Consider the following 20,379-nt stretch of genomic DNA (forward strand, 5'->3'; position numbering starts at 1 on the left):
GCTCGCAGAAATGTCCTCCAGATGTGCGCGGCTCCCTCCCCGGCCCGCGGGGTTCCGCGGGGATCTGCGCCAGCGAGCGCGCAGTCAGCAGTTGGCAGGAGCCCATTTCCCAGATGGGTGAGGGGAATTTTTCTCTCCGCTTGCCTTGCTCTTCTCAACCTAAGCTTCTAGGTATTTTCCCAGGAGAGAATCCACCTAGGACTGGCCCTTGAATAGAATCACTTTCTTAGGAATCAGTGTTGCCCCCTGCCACCCACTCCATCTCACCCCCAGTCTTCCAGGACCCTGCCAGCCAGGTCTGGTTCCTGCTCCTGGCTCCTAGGCTACTAAACAAAAGGGGGTGTTCACTGCAGCCCCCCAGACAGCGGTTCATCAGTTTACGGTTGAGGAAACTGAGGCACAGAGCGATTTAAAAGGCCACACTGCTTAAGCGTGGTGGAGGTGATATTTAACCACAGGCGCTCTGGTTCGTGTAGGCATCATTGTCATTTGCATAACAAATGAGGAGACCTGGGTGTAGAAAGCTTAAAAATAACTTGCCTAAGGTCATATAGCCTGTTTGCATCACCACTGACATTTAGACTGAGGAGTCTACTGCCAATCTATGACGACAACTGTGCTATACTGCCTCTGAAATTCAGCCAGCCTTTGAAAAATATTTTTGATGTTCACTATATACCAGGCACTGTTATAGGCTCTGTGGATGCAGCAATGAACATAAAGAAACTAACGAAACCCTTGCCCTCATGGAGCTTACATTCCAGAGATGGAGGTGGGATAGTGGGGAAGGCAATAAATGGTAGAAAATAAAACAGGGAAGGGGGATAGGGAGTGCTCAGTTGGGGGAATGTTGGAATTTAAAATAGATGTTGCAATTTAAAATTAGAGAAGGCCTTTCTGAGGCCCTTAAGCAAATGCTTGCAAAATAGGCAGGAAAATTATTAAAGTTGTATCTGGACCCCCCCTGTATTAACTCAGTCTCTAGGGATGGGGCCCTGTTATATGTTCTTTTAACAAACCTCACAGGTGAGTCAGGTGCCCAGCAAGGTTTGGAAAACACTACTCTAGGGCTTCTTTCTACCCAGAGTGAGAGGTGGTCAACTTCTGCTTTTAGGAAGTTGGGGAAGAAGAGGGAGTGAAGGTTTGGAAACTAGTTACAAGGTGGTGGTGATATGGCTATGAGCTCACAAGAAATGAAAAAAATCCAAAGGTTAATTCCTTCTTCCTCTTCTGGTGCCAAGGAAAAAGGGACAAGGGATTCATTGGAGCCTATATTTCATCTGTTTTGGATTATTGGCAATGCATGTTTCCTCAGATTAAAATCTAGTAGGGTATTCTCACTGAGAATCAGAGGAAGTAAAAGATTTAAGGGATGATCTCTAAGAGTAATTACAAGGGAAAAACCTAAGTCCAGAGAGGCTCTGCCTGGCTACAGAGGGAGTTATCAGCCGAGCTAGGATGAGACCTCAACTCTTCTGACACCCAGGCAATGCTGTCACTGTCACAGTCCTACCCAGTAAACGTGTGGAAGAATGATTGAACTGAATAATTTACTGAATTTTTTAAAGAAATGCTTGGAACCTTGTTTAGGGTTGCAAGTCACACTTCCAAGTCCTTGCTTTTAAGAAGTGGCCATCTAGGCCTTAGCCCCAGTGTGATACTGGAGACATTGCTCACTTTCAGGGCCACGAGCCCATCATCTGGGCTTCCCAGATGACCAGTGCCAGGGACAGAGCCAGTGGTGTTGACTTGGGGATCTTGTATGGAGAGTCAATGAAAACTCAACTCGCTTGCCCCACTAGGCCGGTGAAGGGGTTCAGAACAGGCCTCCCCAAGATATGCCACTTTAACATGTGAATTATTTTGAACTGAAGACAATGGAGACACCGCAGGATAACTCTGGTGATAACTTTTATTATGGGTAAGGCCTCTAATTTAAATTCTGGAATTTAAATATATATATATATATAGCTATATATATATGTATATATATATCAAGATATATATATATCACTGTTTATCTATACCATTGTCTACCTATAGGGCAGGGCAAACCTCTAGTTACTGAACATCAGCTCTTCTATTCCTCCAATGATGTTTGTCCCCTCTGAAGCCCCAAGATGCCTTACTTCATCCTTAGCTCAGAATGTCACATGTACCTTCTTCTCCCTTTTTGTTTCTGAACTTCCCATGTATGTGGGCTCTCTGACTCTCTCATGTATATGGGGTTCCCATACTTATGTAATTAAATTTGGTTATTTCTCTTGTTATTCTGTCTCATGTCGATTTGATTATTAGGCCAGCTGAAAGAACTCAGAAGGGTAAAGGAAAGGTTCTTCCTCCCCCACGCTGGGAATTTGGGGGCTATCTTCCTCCACTGGCCTAGGAGAATGGCTGGCACCCAATAATATGTGCTGAAGAAAAATGACTTTCTTCAAGCCATCTCATTGCACCTCTGTCTTCAACTGTTGAATCGCTGAATATTGCTGCTGCTTACTTCATGGGTGGTTGGAAGGATTATTTGACTTTTGCAAGTTATTACTAAGATTTTTGATGTGTTGGTTCAGCCTCTCTGTAAACTTTTTGAAGACAAAGATGATGTATATTGCATTTTCCGTTGTAAACCATTTATTAACACCTGACCCCCTTGTAGCCTGTTTCCTCATCTGTCCAGTAGAGATAATGCAACTTATCTTGCTTCCCACACAAGGTTGTTACATGAGCCTTTCACATGAGCTAATAACTGCGAAGGTCCTCTGTGCATTGCAAAGAGCTGTATACAATGGGCGGGATCAGAAGAGTTACTACTATTAGCATTGATGCTTTGCACTCCATAACTTAATGTATTTTTAAAAAGGACAAATGTTTTTTCACTGTCCCACAGGCCTTAGCGGGATGTAATACCTGGACGTTTCTTCCGGAAGTCAAGCAAGGCAGGTTTAGGAAACATCTGAGCTGGAGGGTGGCACAGAGAGCCCAGGAATCATGCCGTGACCCTTTAAATATTGGGGCCGCAGGGCGGAAGGGCGGAGCCATCGTCAGGGACGCCTCGGGGCCGCTCGGTTTCCAGGAAGTGACGTCAGGCGGCCGCTGAGATGGAGGAGGTGCTGGACCTGGGCGAGGAGCGGCGCCGCGGCCCGGCCACCTCCGTGAGGACCGACGCGGGGGCGGGAGGAGCCGGGGCCAGAATTTGGGGGGTGGGGAGGAGCGACCCCGCCGCCGGCTCCCGAGGCGCCTCGGCGCGGCCTGTGCCTGGCGGCCGGACCGGCGCTGCGCGAGCCGCGCCGCGGGCGGGCCCGAGAGGAGGCGGCGGCTTCGTCCGCCCCGCCCCCGGGCCGCGGTGGGCTCCTCCTGGGCTTTGCTTTCTTTAAAATCCTCAAAAAGTGAAAAAGGGATCCCGCTCCCGCCGGCCTCTGGGGCCAGTGGAAAATGTCCCCGTTTTTCTTTGCTTTCCGGAGCCCCAAGTGCGAACTCCCCGAGAAAGGACGCTTCGGAGGGTGGCTGGAGGGGCCCCGCCGGGTCGCGCTTGCACCCGTAGTAGAGCTTTCGCGTCGGACTTTCCACGCCACGAGTTCCCGTAAAAACCGCAGGCAGGCAGGCAGGACGGCGGCCAGGGTCTTTTTCTGCCCGTAGCGCCCACGGGGAGGTGGGCTTTAGCTCAGTTTTATAGTTAAGGAGATCAGGACCCAGATTTATAACGTGGAGTGGCCAGGCCCAGAGGTCAGATGGAGCATAAAGCTGTTGCAAGGGTTTTAAAAAGGGTTAACCTCTCGGAACCTCGGTTTCCTTGTCTCCAGAATGATGTTGGTATCTACTTTAAGGAGTTGCAATGAAGACGAAATAGCATAATGCATGGAAAAGCATTTAACACAGTGCCTGGCATATGCTAAGTTACATGCAGCTGTGATTATAGAGCCAGCAATAAACCAAGCTAGATTCAAGACTCAAGTTCAGTGATTTTTGTTTTACTTTGTTTTAACTCTCATCACACCCCCTTCAAGCTTTTTTACCTTTAAAATTGTGCAGATCATATTTACTAAACGATTGAACCACAGAGCAGATCTTTAGTTCATGCTGTGGAATCTCTATGCTGGGGTGGGGTGGGGGGGGTGTGTGTTGTAATACCCCATTAGCATCTCATGTTCTCCAAGGTACTGGATAGGAACATCTCTCCGAGGGAGAGCTGAAGGATAGGAGCAAACTGGTCTAGGCTGAAGCTGGTTGCTTGACTGACCAAGGAGAGTATTAGGTCACCAGGCCTTTTTGATATGTGAACTTTCTTAGTACCTGGGCATATGAATGTAGTTGTTCATTCATCCTTTCAACAAATATTTATTGAGCCCCTACTTGTATCAAGCATTTTCCTAGGTGCTGGAGATAGAGCAGTGAATAAAGCAAAGTCCCTGTCCTCGCAGGGCTTATATTCCAGTGGGACAAGATGGACAATAAACAGACTATACATTTAAAATATATAAAATCAAGTAGCGAAATCGTTTTTCTACCAGTCATACCTGTAGACTTATACAGGGTCTTCAAAAAGTTTTAAAACTTTAAAGTACTTAATTATTAGAGAAACCATCTATAAACAGCATTTAGAGACAGGATCATTGAATTTTTGTTTTAGCACAACCACTGCATGTAGTGTGCCATATTTATATATCCAGTGCTATGGTAAGTGGAAAAGGGTAACCACAGATGAAGGAATGGAATTGTCTTCCTTGGGGAAAAAAAGAGCTGCTTATTATCAGAAAGATTGTTTCTATTATCCCCAAAACCTAAATGATTAAAATTTGAAATGTAAACACTCCATAAGGGTTTTTATGCAGCTCCCTGTAAAACCTCTCAGTTTATTGGTGAACTTAGCTCTTAGGACATCTTAAAACTGAAATTCCAGCATGGTATAGTGGAAAGAACTCAGGATTTGAAGACAAGAAGATTTTGCTCTTAGATTTATGTCTGCCACTTAATTGCCTTCCTCGGCCTCAGTTTCCTCATTTGTAAAATGCTATCAGTCTCAGTCCCAGTTATTCTGAGAATCAAATGAAACTATATTAAATTAGGTCTAAAAGTGTTTATATTAATGCTGTGTGTTTTTTAAAAGCCAACAAATGAGTAGGTAAGTATTTTAATACCCATTGGTCTGTCTAAATAAAGATTTATGTGCTGTGAAGCATTGGAGATACAGAGCCTCCAGCCCAGCAGGACTTTGGGAAAAACCTGCAAATGGTTCATTTGATGACTCAGAATTTGAAGTGTTCTGATTTCCAAAGCTGATGCCTCAAAATTTTTGTAAAATATTTTCTTTCATGTTGTAAATGGAAATCCAGTTAGTGTACACGTTAAAGCAAATGCTACCTGTAATTCTCTAGTGGCAGTTACCATGGAATTTAGGAATTCTTTCCCCAAAACTTTTTTTGTAATAACTGTTTTCACATCAAGCTGCAGTTTTGAAATTAGGTCTTCCTAAAATCCTGCATAGGAACATGCGAGCCTTTACCACACTCTTCCTTTAACTCTGGCATGAGGTCTCTGCCTATTCTAGAGTAATTTCTAGTTTTATTTCTTTGGGTAGAAATGATCTATGGCAGTTAAATGAAAACCTTATGATCATTAACCCGTGAATTTCCTATAGTCTTCTACCAAATAGAACTGACCTCAGTTGCTTTTAGAGTTTGGAGCATTTTCTAAGGATATATTCAAATTACTCAAATCCCATTCTCTACTATGTAGTCATAAACCCAGTTCTTGCTTACCTTCCCACAATTCTTGTCCTCATAGTGGCTCAAAGATGTTTGGCAGCAGTGCCCCTCATTTCTCCTTATAGGAGGCCAAGATGGGTCGTCGAGCTCAACAGGAGTCAGCTCCAGCCGAGAATCACCTCAGTGACAAGAATTCTTCAAGTCTGCTTGGAGAGGTGAGTATTAAAAAATCTGAAGAAATGCTAAAAGTTAGTAATTACTTAGTGAGCCAAGATTTGATATTCCATATTTCTTCTCTTTAATGTCAGCTCTTCTATCTTTATTTGGGAATTGCCTTCCTCGTCATTTGTCCTGTTAGTTAGTAATGAAAAAGAAACCTTTTATCTTTGATGCCAGAGTAGTTTCTGTGCATTGCTTTATATTCTCAGTGAAGTACTTCCTTAAGTTAGCCGAAGCAAGGGACTGGGAAGTTTCAAAATTCAGTTGAAATCCAGGTTTTTATTTCTGCTGAATGAAGTCCAGTGAGGCATGCTGGTGACATCAAGTTAGATTATATAGCTGGACGTTGGCTTTCAGTGGGGGACCTGTACTTTCTACAGTTTTCAGGCAGGAAGGGGATTAGTACTGGCCTTACTTTCCTGGAAACTTTTCCTCTGAGTGGCCTAGAATTATGGGAATTTATCCATCTTCTTCGTGGAGGGTGGGTAATCCTGATGAGCAATACTTTTAATGCCAGCATACTATTTTCAGTAGTTTTACCTTCCTCTGTTTGAAAAAACTTTTCCCTTTTCAAGAGTCAGCTTCAGGGTAATCCCCTCTGTCAGCTCTTCTCCAGGCTCATGTGGGGCTCCTTCCTCTCAGTTCCCATAGTACCAATTATAGAACATCTCACATTATATTGCTAATTTTTGTTTTGTGTGTCTGTTGGCTCCACTAAACGGTGAGTTCTCAGACGACAGGAAACCTAGCTTATCAATTGTCTAGCTCATGGGCCCAAAGTAGGTTTAGAATAGATGAGGAGATGTCACTAAGAAGCCTGTTGGGCCAGGAAGGTACATGAGCACAGCATGCTGGGCACAAGACACAGACACACTTTACTTACATGTCACATGTATAGGAATATTCTTCATTTCTATACAAAATAAGTTTTCCATCATTTCTTCAAGTGCTCCATGTGGCCCTTTCAATTTACTTCCATTTTCTCATTTATTGTAGAAATGTGGGTACAGAGAATCATTTCTCTACGATACCAACCATGCCCATACAGAAAAGCTGGCAGCTGACTTTTAGCCTCATTGCCTGAAGACAGTAGGGAGAGTGTGAATGTGGGGGATTGTGGGAACTGGAGGCCACATGTCCCTTCTAAAGAGGTAACCACTACATAGCCAGAGCTGACTGATGCTATGGGGAACACAGGCCCAGTATTACCAGATCCTCTGACTTTGCAGATGTTGGCTGCCTAAAATTTTATGTGAAAGCAGCACATTTTTATAGGTTAGCAATTAATTATAAAAATTGAATTGCTGTATGGCCTAGATCAGGCCTGAAGATTGACAGTATGTGACTTTGGCCATAGCACCTCTATTATAGTGCTTATTAGATTGTATCCTAACAGTTTACATGTCTGGCTCCTTCATGAGATCTGAGCTTCTGGAAGACAGGGGCTGTGTCTTACCATTGTACATCTTTGTCACAGTGCCCGGCACAGAGCAGGCGTGCATTTGACACTGCAAAGAATGAGGAAGATGAAGTGCATAGTGTGTGATGTATAGAGTGTTCCAGGGTGAAAGGAAAGGTTGGCAGATAGTGGAATATTGGAGGCACAGTTATGGGGAATGGTAGTATAATGGAGGGAGACTGTGAAAGAAGACACACCAGCCCCAGCCCTGGATCTCAAGAAGTTTGAACTGCAGTAGTGTGTGTCTTTAAAGAGAAAATGGGCAAGCAGATGACTGGGTTAACGGAAATCTATTCTTGGCCTCTGGCCACTTTATTTTATTTATTTATTTTTTAATATTATCTTTATTGATTTCAGAGAGAGGAAGGGAGAAGGGTAGAGAGAGAGAGAAACATCAATGATGAGAGAGTCATCACTGATCGGCTGCCTGCTGCACGCCTCCGACTGGGGATTGAGCCCGCCACCCGGGCATGTGCCCTGACAGGGAATCAAATTGTGATCTCCTGGATTCTAGGTCTATGCTCAGCCACTGAGCCACGCCCGGCTGGGCAGCCTCTGGTCACTTTAGACTGTGGTTCTAGGGGCATGCATCCCAATACCAGATCACTTATTTAATTCAACAAATATTTATTGAAGCTTACTATGTGCAGGCACCATTTTAGGGGTTGACGTATTTCAGTGAACGAAAGAGACAAAATTCCCTGCCATAACAGAACTTACATTCTTGTGATTATTGTCAGTTAGGAAGACTAACTACAAGTCTTCTTAATTGTGAAGGAAGTTATAGCCTATAGTGGTTAGGTGAGTGAGCATGTGATAGGCCAGGATGTCCTGGAATGACCTGATGGCCTATGTGGCCCCCGTACCAAATCAATTCCTAGGCTGGGATCAGAAAGCACTGCCATCTACCCATCCCCTTCTCCTTGGCTTCCATGCAAGAGTCAGTTCTGTAAGCACATAACTCCAAAGTCACAGACTGTGATGAACCTTTTAGGGTTTCAGCCCTTTTAGAATATTTACTTATTTCCTCAGAGACATTTCCCCTTTTACTGTGGGCATTAGCATTTTTCTGGGAGAACATGATGAAAAGTCATTCTCCTCTTTATCTAATTGGTACATCTGACAGCAAAATGCCAGTCAGAATTCCAGGATTCCTTCTCTCCCTGGGTTAATTGAGGTTTAAAGCAGTGCGGGCAGCCTCCCCCCTGAACCAGATGCTCACTGTGCTGTGTGGGACTTTTTGGCTGTTTCTTTCTAAAATTAGATCCCAGGACTTGTGTGTGTGCCCATTTACATTCCCAGTGTATTACTTGATATATTTATTTTTGTCCTCTCGCTGACTATATTCTAGGATGAAGCTATTCATGAAAATGTAAGTATGGTACCTGGGGGTTGTCAGACATACTAGAGTTACTTTAGAGTTAAATAGGAAATTAATTCAAACAAATTATTTTTAAGCGAGATGGCAGAATTGGGAGCATTGGTGAAGGAGGCAGAGAAGTGGTCTACTGGAAAAGAGAGAACACAGGTCTTGGCATCAGAAGACCAGGGCTTGTGACAGCTCCATTAATCAATTGCCTGGGTCTTGAACTAGTCTACTAATCTCTCTAATCCTCCATTTTATTATCTGTCAAATGATGGTAGCAATACTGCTAGGTTGGCGTGGGGATTAAGTGGAATATGCATTTAAGAGTGCTTTAATAACTGAAAGGCACGGTACAGACGTTCATTCATGCCATAAACTAGCGAATAAAGGTATTTGGACAGCGCTCTGCTGTTTCTAGTCAAAGGCAGCAAAGAGGAAGGTGTAGGCTTGGGCCTCTTTTTTTTTTTTTTAAATATATCTTTATTGATTTCAGAGAGAGGAAGGGAGAGGGAGAGGGAGAGAGAAACATCAATGATGAGAGAGTCATTGATCGGCTGCAGCCCACAACCCGGGCATGTGCCCTGACCAGGACTCGAACCCCGATCGCCTGGGTCCTAGGTCGATGCTCAGTCGCTGAGCCACGCCCGGCCGGGCTTGGTCTCTTAGAGCTGGTTTGGAAGGCTCTTCAGTGCTGCTCTTCATTTGTCCATAGGTTGACTAGTAGGGATCTGAAGCAGTTTTTGTGGTTTCTGGGTGCAGTGGACATTCCTGACATGAGTGGATAACAGCACAGGTCTTGTGGTCATACAGGTGGGTCATACAGGCCTGGCTTTGCCACACATTAGTTCTATGACTCTGACTGAGCAAGTTACTTAACCTCTTTAAGCCTCAGTTTTTTCATTGGTAAAACTGGGATATTAATATTACACACTCCATAAGGGTGGCTAGAGAGAAAAAATGAGGTAATAGGTGTAAAGCCCTTAACACAGTCTGACACGTATGTGCCCAATATATTGCTAACTATTGGTTCTCTAGACTTGGGTGTTCTTTTTAGCTTGCCTTAACCCTCTCTACTGAGGTTGAAAACTGGTGGTCTTTAGGCTGAGTTAAGCCTATAGCCATGTTTTGTTTGATCTGGGCAGAGTTAAATTTTTTTTTTTACTTGGTGGTTATCATTTATAAATTAGGAAACTTCATGTGAAAAATCTAGATTTGGGGCTTCTCTTTAAAATCAGAAGTTTTGGCATGGGGGAATGCTGGGTCATGGTGGCGGTGGCTGGAGCTGGCCGGACCTGATAACAGTGCTCGCTTACACACTGCCTGCTCTCCCTTTTGCCACTTTAATACACCTGGTCAGATTTACTCACATCTGATCTGCCTGGCTTCTATTTCCATTTGAGTTTCAAACCCCTGCTCTTTTAGGATGGATTAATTTTCAGGTATTTTTATGTGTCTGTTAGTGTTGAATTTGGCTATATCCATCAGAGATTCAACCCCAGTATGTACTTGAATCAAACAGGCATGATTTTCCTCACAGCAAGAAACCCAGAGGAGGGCAGAGCAGGGCTGGTGCAGCCACTGGAAAATGTCCTGCATTACCCATGCCCCTTCCAGCTCTGCCATCTGTAGCCTGTGGCTTCTTCTCATGGTTTCAAAATGGCTGGTTGTTCCCCAGCGATTAGAACTGCACTCTAGGTAGGAAGAGAAAGGATAGTTTAAGAGGTCACAGTGCATGCCTGCTAAGTGTGTGCCTCCCTTCTTCCTAAGAAAGCTGCAGCCAGAGACCTCACCAAGTAGGCTTCTAGTTACATTTCATTAGTCGGAACTGGGTCTTACAGCCACCTCACGTTGCAGGGGAGTATTCAACTGAGCATGTGGCCACACCCATGACATTGGGGGTTTTTTGGTTAGAAAGAGGAGAATGGCTATTGGGTAGGCAGTTTGCACTGACATGTTAATTTAAAAAAATATTGAATTTATGCAAAAGTTTTTATTTTTTAAAGATTTTTAAAATTGAGTTTTAGAAAGAGAAACTTCAATGTGAAAGTGAAGCATGTGTCCTGATGGAGAACTGAACTGGCAACCCTTTGGTGTATGGGACCACACCCAACCAACTGAGCCACATCGGCCAGGGCTTTATGGGAAGAATTATTTTTTAGTAGCAAAAATAAATAATTCCACATTCCTCTCCAGTTTTGTAATTTAAATTTGTGTAGAGTTCAGTGAAAAATTGTATGCCCTGAAGTTCCAGGAAATCTGATTAAATTGCCTATGTCACTCTCTTTACGTTATCTCTAACCACTTGGAGGCTTTTTGCTTGCAGGTTGTGTGTGGCTCAGTCCTCCACCTCTCAGAGAAGGGGAAGGTCTGTATTTGCTTAGTCACTCTATAAATTTCAAAGACCTTAACTATTTGATTGTACTGATTAACCAGAATGATGTAGAATTGTGCCTATTTCTTTAGGATTGTCCTGAAGATGAAATTAGGTAATGCATGCAAAGTGCTTAGCATAGTATCCAGCATACAGGAGTCTCTTTTTTAATCCTCACCTGAGGATATTTTTTCCATTGTTTTTCAGAGAGTGGAAAGGAGGAGGAGAGACAAAGAGAAACATCGATGTGAGAGAGACACATCGATTGGTTGCCTCCCACACACACCCCAGCTGGGGCCAAGGGTCGAGCCTGCAACCAAGGTATGTGTCCTTGACCGGAATCGAACCCAAGACCCTTCAGTTCAAGGGCCAGCACTCTGACCACTGGGCCAATCTGGCTAGAGCAGGAATCTCTTAAGAAATGACAAGTACTAAGAAAGTTTATGGCTACATTCTTCAGGTTTTGGTTTTTTTTGGCCACCTGTCACCAATCAGGCTTGGATCACTAGATGCATATTTTAGTTTAGCAATTTGAGTTGGCATTACAATTATTGAGAATTTTACTGGAAGATGGTTTCATGATGAGCTTCACTTATCTACAGCATGTAACTTTCTCTGGGGAGACCAGGCCTGAAAATTGAACTGGATTTGATTTCTCTGCTTGAACTTTCACCTCCTACCAATTCAAATGATGCTGCTCTTATACAGCTCCTTCAGGCAAAGACCCAAAACTTTCTACTGTAAAGTTACATATCATACACTGAGGTTGGAGAAAAGTAATCTTGGGCAAAACCTCTCCAGGGCTGGCCTAGCTTTTGGGTGAGCCCTTCTGCCTTGGGTCTAGACCTCTTTCTGACTCAGCTTTTATTGTGTAGATTGTCCTTTTAATAATAATAGTGATTTTAGCTGACACTGGAACAGTTGCTACCTCTCTGTCAATTACCTGCAATATCCTGTTTAAGCTTCGTGGTAGCTCATGAAATAAGCCCTGTTGTTATCTGATTTTAGCTGTGAGGACACTGAGGCTCCGAGATGTTGGATGACTTGTGCAGTCATTCAGCTTATATCCGACTCTAGTTTCTCTGACTCTTCCCTGGCCTCTCCTACCTCCTAGCCGGGAGGATGCACAGACCTCCCAGTGGGGAAAGGCTTTGGGGTGTTGTCTCTCGTGGAACCCTTTTGGACAGGGAGTGAGTTCTCACTTGCTCACCCTTGCTCACCCACTTGTCGAGAGAAGTGTTTGAGTCACAGCTGTTCCCCTTCTCCTCCCCTCATCCTCGGTGTTCCTCCAAGGACTCAGGCTGAAAGTTAGCCAGATTCTCTCGAAGGAATCTCAGAAATGCTGCTGGGCTCATGTTCCCAAATTAGGCCAATTTCCTCATCCCCCAGCAGCTCCGCTCAGCTGGAGCTCCCTTGGAGCTTGGCATCACGTCTCTTGCCCTCCGCCCATTCCCTGACTGGCCTGCCAGCCGAGCAGTTATTTTCAGCCCAATAGGGTTATCTGCTGACCCTTTTTGGTGACATTTTTCTTCTTTCTCACAAAAATAACTTTCCTGATTGGTCACATTTTTCAGCCTTTTTCATGGTCCCTCTCCAATGGGCTGGATTGAATGATGCTGCTGATAACGTCGTTGAAGAGGGATGCGGGGAATTCGATGTGGAACTGTTCATGAGGAATGTGTTTTCCACACTTCATATTTATGTCCTGCTTTGCATGCTTCAGTTTTGAACTCTCCCTTGGGGTGGACATATGCGCATCACTGACCCGTCCCTGGGGCCCGCCACTGTGTGGGAGGGAATGTCATCTCGGGGTAGAGCCTGCAGTTAGAAATAGCATCTGAAGATTCTCCTCCAGCACTGGCTCCAGCTCTCTCACTGTCCCGGTACAACTCTCTTCCCACAGCTCATGCCTCATTTTACTACCTGTGAGGCAGAGAATCGCTCTGGCTGGCGTCCTGCAAGTCCTGGGGTGAAAGGTGGTGGGGAGGAGGGCTTTGAGGTTCTCCTCACCTTTGGGGAGGTTAAGTGAGAAATACATGTAAAGAGTTTGGCACAGTGCACCATTAATGAGCTAGTTATCCACACAGCCTGAGAGGTAGAATAGATGGCCCTTTTGTCTTTAATGCCAGCTCTGTCGTTTACTAGGTATATTCCCTGGACAAATTACTTAACCATCCTAAGCCTGTTTCCTCACCTGTTAAATGGAGATGGTAGTAGCGGCTATCTCATAGGAGTGTTGGAGGGTTAAGTATAAAGCTCTTAAGACAGTGCCCACAACGTGCTATTATTATCTGTGTCATGTGAGAATTAGAAAGCATCAGTATATCTTCAAATGCAGTTCTGTTCAAGATACAGAGATATTCTTATTTCATAGAACTAACTGGGTCTAGGGCAAAGAAACATTTGGATGAGGTGTCCTTTTGGTGAGAATTCTTTGTGCTACTTGAGAGCCATTTAATTTGTCTCGTCTAGTAGCATCTCTGACTATGCCATTGAGCAGTTGTTTGCCAATACCTTTCCATATTTTTTTCAAAACCCAACCCTCTGTCTAGAGGTTGGCACTCTTCCCAGAGAATAATCCTTAATTGTTGACTTACATCATTTTGTTGTTCTGGGGGCATATGGGTAGAAAATGAGGAGGGTGGGAGTGATTTTGGTGACTTCTGTGACCTTGGAGTAGAAGGTAACATCCATTTATTCATTCACTTATGAAACCTGATTGAGAGCTGTCTATGTGCCAGACATTATACTTGGAGCTGCAATACAGTGATAGACCAGACATGCTGCCTGTCCTATTAGAACCTTGATCTGGGAGCTGCAGAGAAGTAAGTGCCAGGTGGGGGTGGGGGACACACAAAGATATGGGATTATCTCTTTTGAGCGCCTTTTACTCTTGGGCCATCTGGAAAAAAGTTATGTTTAAGTTGAGACCTAAAGGTTGAGTAGTAGTTCACCAAGGGAAGGGGCCGGGTGGGGCGAGGAGGGGAGAATATTCTAAGTAGAGGGATGAGCATGTGCCAAGCTCTGGAGATAAGGGAGAGAGCCTGGCATGTTGGAGTTGTTAGTGGAGCAATTGACCATACAGGTAATGGTTTTTAAATATTCAGAAACGAGCCCCCTTTCCTTTTGACAAATGAACCATATGAGGCCAACATTTCTTATATGAAACGGAAATAATTGGTAATAGTATGAGGGTTAGACTGTGACTTCAGTATTTTTCTAGTCTTGTTTTTCACTGATGCATCTTCATTGCAGCCATTAGACTTCTCTCTATATGTTTGTGTTTGCTGGTCAAAAAAACCTCTGAGATGTACTCAAGTACAGTATTGATGGCTTGGAACTTTCCTGGCTCATCCTTTATAAGGAGGTGCTTAGTAGACCAGCGTTCATGCTTAATTTATGTCCTAAAAATTTTTAGTTTCTTCTGAGGATAATCCCTCTCTCTCTCTCTCTCTCTCTCTCATTCATTCATTCATTCATATATATGAAATCAAAATGTCTTTTGATTTTACAAAACAAGAAACTAAGTCACCCAGATTTTGCTAATTACAAGTAAATGCTAGATGCTTAATAAAAATACATATAAACTAATTAACGATACCAGCCCAGTTGGTGCTTGACTTGTATGAGAGCCCCCACCTTAGACTTCTTAGCATCTTAATTTGCATTGAAAGAAGGAACATGTGAGTAACAACCACAGGTCCTGTCTACTTACAAAAGGAGATTGAGAAGGAGTGACCAGCAGGGAGAGGGGAAAACCAGGCACCTCTGGTGTCCAGAGCCAAGATACAAGAGCGTGTCAAGGACTCAGGAGTCAAGAGTGTTTGATGCTGCCAAGAGGGTCCAGGAAAGCGAGACCCTTTCTTTGGAGCAGTCAGTGTCTATTGGGTTTAGCAATAGGGGGTCCCTGTATTTTCAGGGAAGCAGCCAGAGAGGGGTCTATGTGTGCCTGGCACAGTACCACATCCCAGGCAGGTTCTCAGTAAATACTGGGAAAGAATTCAGTGAACACATCCTGATGTGTATGCGCTCGTCTTCCTTCCGAATCTCTGTCTCTCTGCCTTTTCCTCTCCTATGAGCCTCCTTCTGTTTCTTGCTTTTCCTTCCCTTTCTCTTCTTTCCGTATCTCTTCCTGTTTTTTACTCTTCACCAGTGACAGCAAAGAACTCGACCCCCCATACTTCTTTCTGCCCATCCGTATATATTTTTATTGACACATTTGTAAGTAGAATTTTATTCATTTCCACTTACTCGTTCACTCATTTATCCTACATTCAATGCACACTTTTCAACATAAACATAAATAATATAACTCTGGACAAAAAAATTATAGTACTTAAGTAGTGTGAGAGTGGGAACACACTAGCCCTGCCTGGGACTTAAGGAGGGCTTCCTAGGAAGGGCTCTTGCGGTGAATCGAAATGAGTGAGTGGGAACTTGCTAATGAGAGGGAAGGACAGCGGGAAAGGCCTGTCCCAAGGCACGCCACTGTCTGGGACCTGGTGTTTTCAGGGCATAGTGTACAATTTAGTGTGTTGGGAACACAGACCTTGTCTTCCAAGTGGAGGAATTTGGGGTTATTTTGTGTGTTGTAGAGTTCCCACAAAGATTTTAAAGCAGGGAATTATATTGCTGACTTTGTGGTCTAGCAAGATAAATCTGGCAACTATGTGGAGGATGGTCTGGAGTGGGAGAGAACGTTGTCAGGGAGACCAATAGGAGGCGGTTGGAGCAATCCTACTGATTGATGATGGAGCATGAACTCCAAGTGTACCCAGACTGGTTTTACAGCTTTGGGTATCTCTATCCACTTGCGTTATTAACATTTTTATTTAACACAACTCCTATTTTATATTTAAATATATTTATTTTAAAACAGAAACTATCAATGAAATTACAACTTGTGATAGTAATATGTTTCCTAATACACATTAAAATACATGCATGGCTGTTTTTCAAAACACATATCATGTACCACCTCCAGTCATCTTGCTTGCACCAGTGGCATATGTACCTTGCTTTGGGAAATAATAAATTAATGCCTGGCAGACGAGTGAAGAGGAGAGGTCAGTGCCCAGAGCCATTTTTAAGAGAAGATGGATAAGATGTGGTAATAGATTGGCTGTTGGAGGTGAGAGGGAAGGAGAGTTTGGAGTTGACCCCATTGTAGCTAAAAAGACTGAATAGATAATGATGTTTTTGAGACTGAGTCAGGAGTGGGGGAGCAAGAAGAGAGAATTATTTCAATTTTGGGCATGTTGAATTTGAGTTGCCTTTAGGGTTTTCAATGAACTCTGTCAAGTAAACTGTTGAACATTTGGTCTGGAGTTAAGAGAGAAAGTTGAAAACTAGTGATAACAGATGTCATCAGCATTTATTCTGGGGTCTCTAAGAAGAACATATAGGAAGAACTTCTGATTCCTTTGGGTGGTACACAGACCCTTCATGATCTCCTGGTGCAAGTGTGTGAGGGTTTTAAGCAGAGAAGAGGTATCAGATTTGCATTTTAGAAAGAACACTTTGCCAGTAATTGGCCAGGGATGGGTCTAGGTTTTGTGAATACTGAAACTTATATAACTTAGAGGCCTTCTTCAAGAAAAATAGTTCAAAGTTATGAATTCACAATGAGGAAAGTAAATACTTATTTATAATGAGAAAAGAAATACAGCTAAGTTACTAGAGCCTTGAATATTCAGATGCCTTCTTTGGAGGTCGTGTTAGGCACTGGAGCATAAATGCTTACATAGAAATGCCTCCTGATTGAGGCCTATTTTTCCCTCCCTATCTAGAACTCTCTTAACTTCCAGGGGCCCATGTAGGTATGGAGTATAGATTGGAGGAAGGTGAGACTGGAAGGGGGGAAGATCAGGTAGGACACAGATGAGAAAAGCCAGAACATGAGCTTGTTAAGCTTTAATTTGCGTTTTTGCACATTTTCCCAACACCCCTCAGTAGGCTGGGTATTGACACAGTGGAGGCATGTGGTTGGCTTGAGGATTTGGGGATTTCTTGGGGCAATGTGGTAAAAGGACAAGGGAGTGAGGCATGATGTGCTGGACCTTGGAAGTGAGTTGGGTTGATAGGGAAGGAAGTGAAACCAAGAAGGAAGTTCTTAGATAAGGAGGGAAGGCGTGGACTAGGTGTTTCAGAGATGAAGCAGTTCCAGGGTATAACAAGTTCCAAAAAGTATCAAGGTCATTGGTGTTGAAAGGGTTAGGGAACTCTGAGGCAAAGATCAGATGAATTGTTCATGTGAACACTGACTTAGAGTGATGGGATAGCTGAGGAGCAGAAATGCCCTAGCTTTTTATCAGGCTCTACTCAGGCAGCAGCTAGTGACGGGGATGAAGAAGGAAGGGCCACGGTCGTACCTGAGCAGCGTGTCAAAGGAAGTGTTCTGTGACACGGAGAGGAATGGTCTAGAGGAACTTCGAGAGGTGAGGCAGGAATGTTATCGTGGGACCCTGGTTTGTGTGTGGGTTTTAAAGACGGAGAAGGCTCTATTTGAGAGAACTGCAAGAGAAATGAAGTCCACGGGGGAAAGCCAGGCTTTAGAAGAGGCAAGGAGATGGAAGGAGTGTGCTGTGCATAGAGAATATCTGATCTGCTTAGGAACCGTAAGATTGTGATCACAAAGCCTCATTGAAATCATTAGCTAGGCTAGATTTCTTCCCATTACGTAGCATGTCAATAATTACTGAGAAGCAGCAGAATGATGGTGAAATATTCTTTTAATAATGATACTTTACAGGAAGAGGGTACTAACTAATGTTAAATGTCATTGGTGATAGACTGAAACATTTCTGGTCAAATGCCTTTACCCAGCATAATAGAGAATTATGTCATCGTGTTTAGCTGATTGCTTTTATATTCCATTCTAATCCCTCCATTGGCTTTTTAGGTATAGCTTTTTATACTATTTTTGTAGTCATTGCTGTAGGGATTGGAATATGCATTCTTGTCCCTGGCTACATAGCATTAATATTATACCACTTCCCATGAAATGTGAGATCCTTGCAGCAGGATAAGTCCCATTTGTCCCCTCTCATCCTTCGTGCCAGTGATGTCATGCACTTTAAAACTGCATATGTTATAAACCCCACCATACCATGTGTCATTTCACTTTAAACAGTTGTCATTTAGAGAAATTAAGAGAAAGAAGAGATAGTCTTTCATACTTAAATGTCTGCCATTTCTGTTGTTCTCCGTTTCATCCTTAGATCCAGCTTTCCATTGGGTATCTTTTTTCTTTAGCCTGAAGAACTTCTCTTAGCATTGCTTGGAGTACAAGTTTCCCAAGAACAACTTCTGTTTGCTTAATCTGAAGCTTTTTATTTCACCCTCATTTAAAAAAAATTTTTTTTTTTTGCTTTTTAGAGATTGGGGAAGGGAGAGGGAGAGAGAAAAACACATCGATGCTAGAGAGAAACATGGATCAGCTGCCTCCTGCACACCCCCTACCAGGGATGGAGCCTGGGGCCCGCGCATGGGCCTAACTGGGAATCAAACCAGCAACCTTTTGGTGCGTGGGATGACACCCAGTCAACCGAGTCACACCAGCCAGGGCTCACCCTCGTTTTTAAAGGACATTTTCTGTTGATAAAGAATTCTGGATTAAGAATTTTTTTATTTTATACTTTAAAGACTGTCTTTCCTTTGTCCTCTGGCCTTTATTGTTTCTAATGATTGCTCTCCTATATATAAATGTTTCCTGCTCTCTCTTGCTGCTTTAAAGATTTCCTTGTGACCTTTCTTGGTTTTTAGCAGTTTGACTATGATGTGCCCACCTGTGATTAGCCTGTATTGGTTCTGCTTGGGATTTGCTGAAGTTCTTAGATCAGTAAGTGAATCTTTTTACCACATTTGGGAAATTTTAGGCATTATTTCTTCAAATATTTTTTCTGCGCAATTTTCTCTCTCCAAATGGGACTCTAATTGCATATATGTTGAACTGCTTGATATTGTCCATAGGCTTATCTTGTGTTTTTTGTCCCTGAAGCGTTATTAATTTTTTCTATCTATTATCATTTTGTTCTTCAAGTTGTGTATTTTCTATTGATTTGCCTTTATGTTCACTGATTATTTCTTCTGCTGTCTTCAGACTGAACTTTTCGTTTCAGATATTGAACTTCTAAGTTTCCATTTGTTTTTCTTTCCTTTACATATCTCCTGTTTCTGTTAGATTCCTTATTTAACTCATTATGACCATCTTTTCTTTTAAATCCTTGAACGTGTTTATAGTAGCTGCTTTAAAACCCTTGTCTGTTAATTCCAATATCTGGTTCATCTTGGGGTCAGTTTTTATTGTTTTTTTTCTTTTGACTATGGGTCACATTTTCATATTCACATTTAGTAATTTTTTTTTTTTGTACAGAGGACAATGTGGATAATACATCGTAGAAACTCTGGATTATATTACTGCCTTTGGAAAGTGTTCACTTTTGTTTTAGCAGGCAGTTTAGTTATTTATAGATTACCTTGAATTTATGAACAGTTGGGTTTAGGCTTTGTTAGGACAGGTCTATTTTAGTTTTGCCTTTAGTCCCAGAGCAAATCCTACAGTCTTGAGACATGGTCCTTACTCCTAAGGTGTGGCTCTTCTGAGATTCAGTGGGAAACCCAAGGTGTGTACCAAGCATCTCTATCTTGGTGGAACTCAAATTCCAATCACTGTTTCCCCTGCAGTGAGCAGCAGCTGAAGTCTCATTTCAACTTATGTTTTTTTCTTTTTTTATCCATCAATTGTTGCATTTCACTGAGTTTCTTGGCGTTTTCTCCAGGCTTGTGTAGCTCAGGCATTAACAAAAGGATTTTAGGGGAGTTTATATGCAGATTTGGGGCTTTCTCCTTCCTAGGATTTCTCCCTCTCTATTTTTAGTGACTCTGGCAACCCCCAAATTTGTCCTCAAACCAATAAAACTGTAGCTTTCTGGTTGAATTCTGGCTGCTCAATTGCTGGCCAGTCTGGAGATTACACTCAAGAGAATCCACTTAAACATGGATTTTTACCCAGTGCAATTCTTTTCTTTCAGGAATCAAATCCCTTCCTGTTTCTGCCTGCTTTTGTTTGCCCTCCAGTGCCTTCAAATAGTTGTTTTATATATTTAATCCAGTTTGGAGGTTAGTTGAATGCAATCTGCTTCTCTATTACTGGATCTAGAACCTACCCATTGCTTTTGGGTCATTTCAGAATACACTGTGGTTTTTTCCAAATGATATCGTTGGCAAGGAAGGAATGAGAGTGGTTGTTGTAGAAACAGATTGT

The 20,379-nt window shown here is 43.0% G+C and overlaps 1 protein-coding gene across 3 annotated transcripts in view; it reads left to right on the top strand.

Annotated features, from left to right (window-relative positions):
* Positions 1 to 3,078: 3,078 nt before the first annotated feature.
* The window catches only part of IFT43 (intraflagellar transport 43), a 75,186-nt gene continuing 57,885 nt past the window's right edge, over positions 3,079 to 20,379 (top strand). For 2 of the 3 annotated variants that reach the window (XM_081133229.1, XM_081133230.1), the window contains exons 1-2: positions 3,079 to 3,149; positions 5,825 to 5,914. In XM_081133229.1, coding sequence (XP_080989355.1) covers positions 3,096 to 3,149; positions 5,825 to 5,914 — 144 coding nt within the window. In that variant the 5' untranslated portion in view covers positions 3,079 to 3,095. Of the gene's footprint in view, positions 3,150 to 5,224; positions 5,290 to 5,824; positions 5,915 to 20,379 lie in introns of those variants that run through there. The other variant, XM_081133231.1, reaches the window with a different exon arrangement.

This window comes from Miniopterus schreibersii (assembly GCF_964146895.1).
Source record: "Miniopterus schreibersii genome assembly, chromosome: 1".
Lineage (NCBI taxonomy): Eukaryota > Metazoa > Chordata > Mammalia > Chiroptera > Miniopteridae > Miniopterus > Miniopterus schreibersii.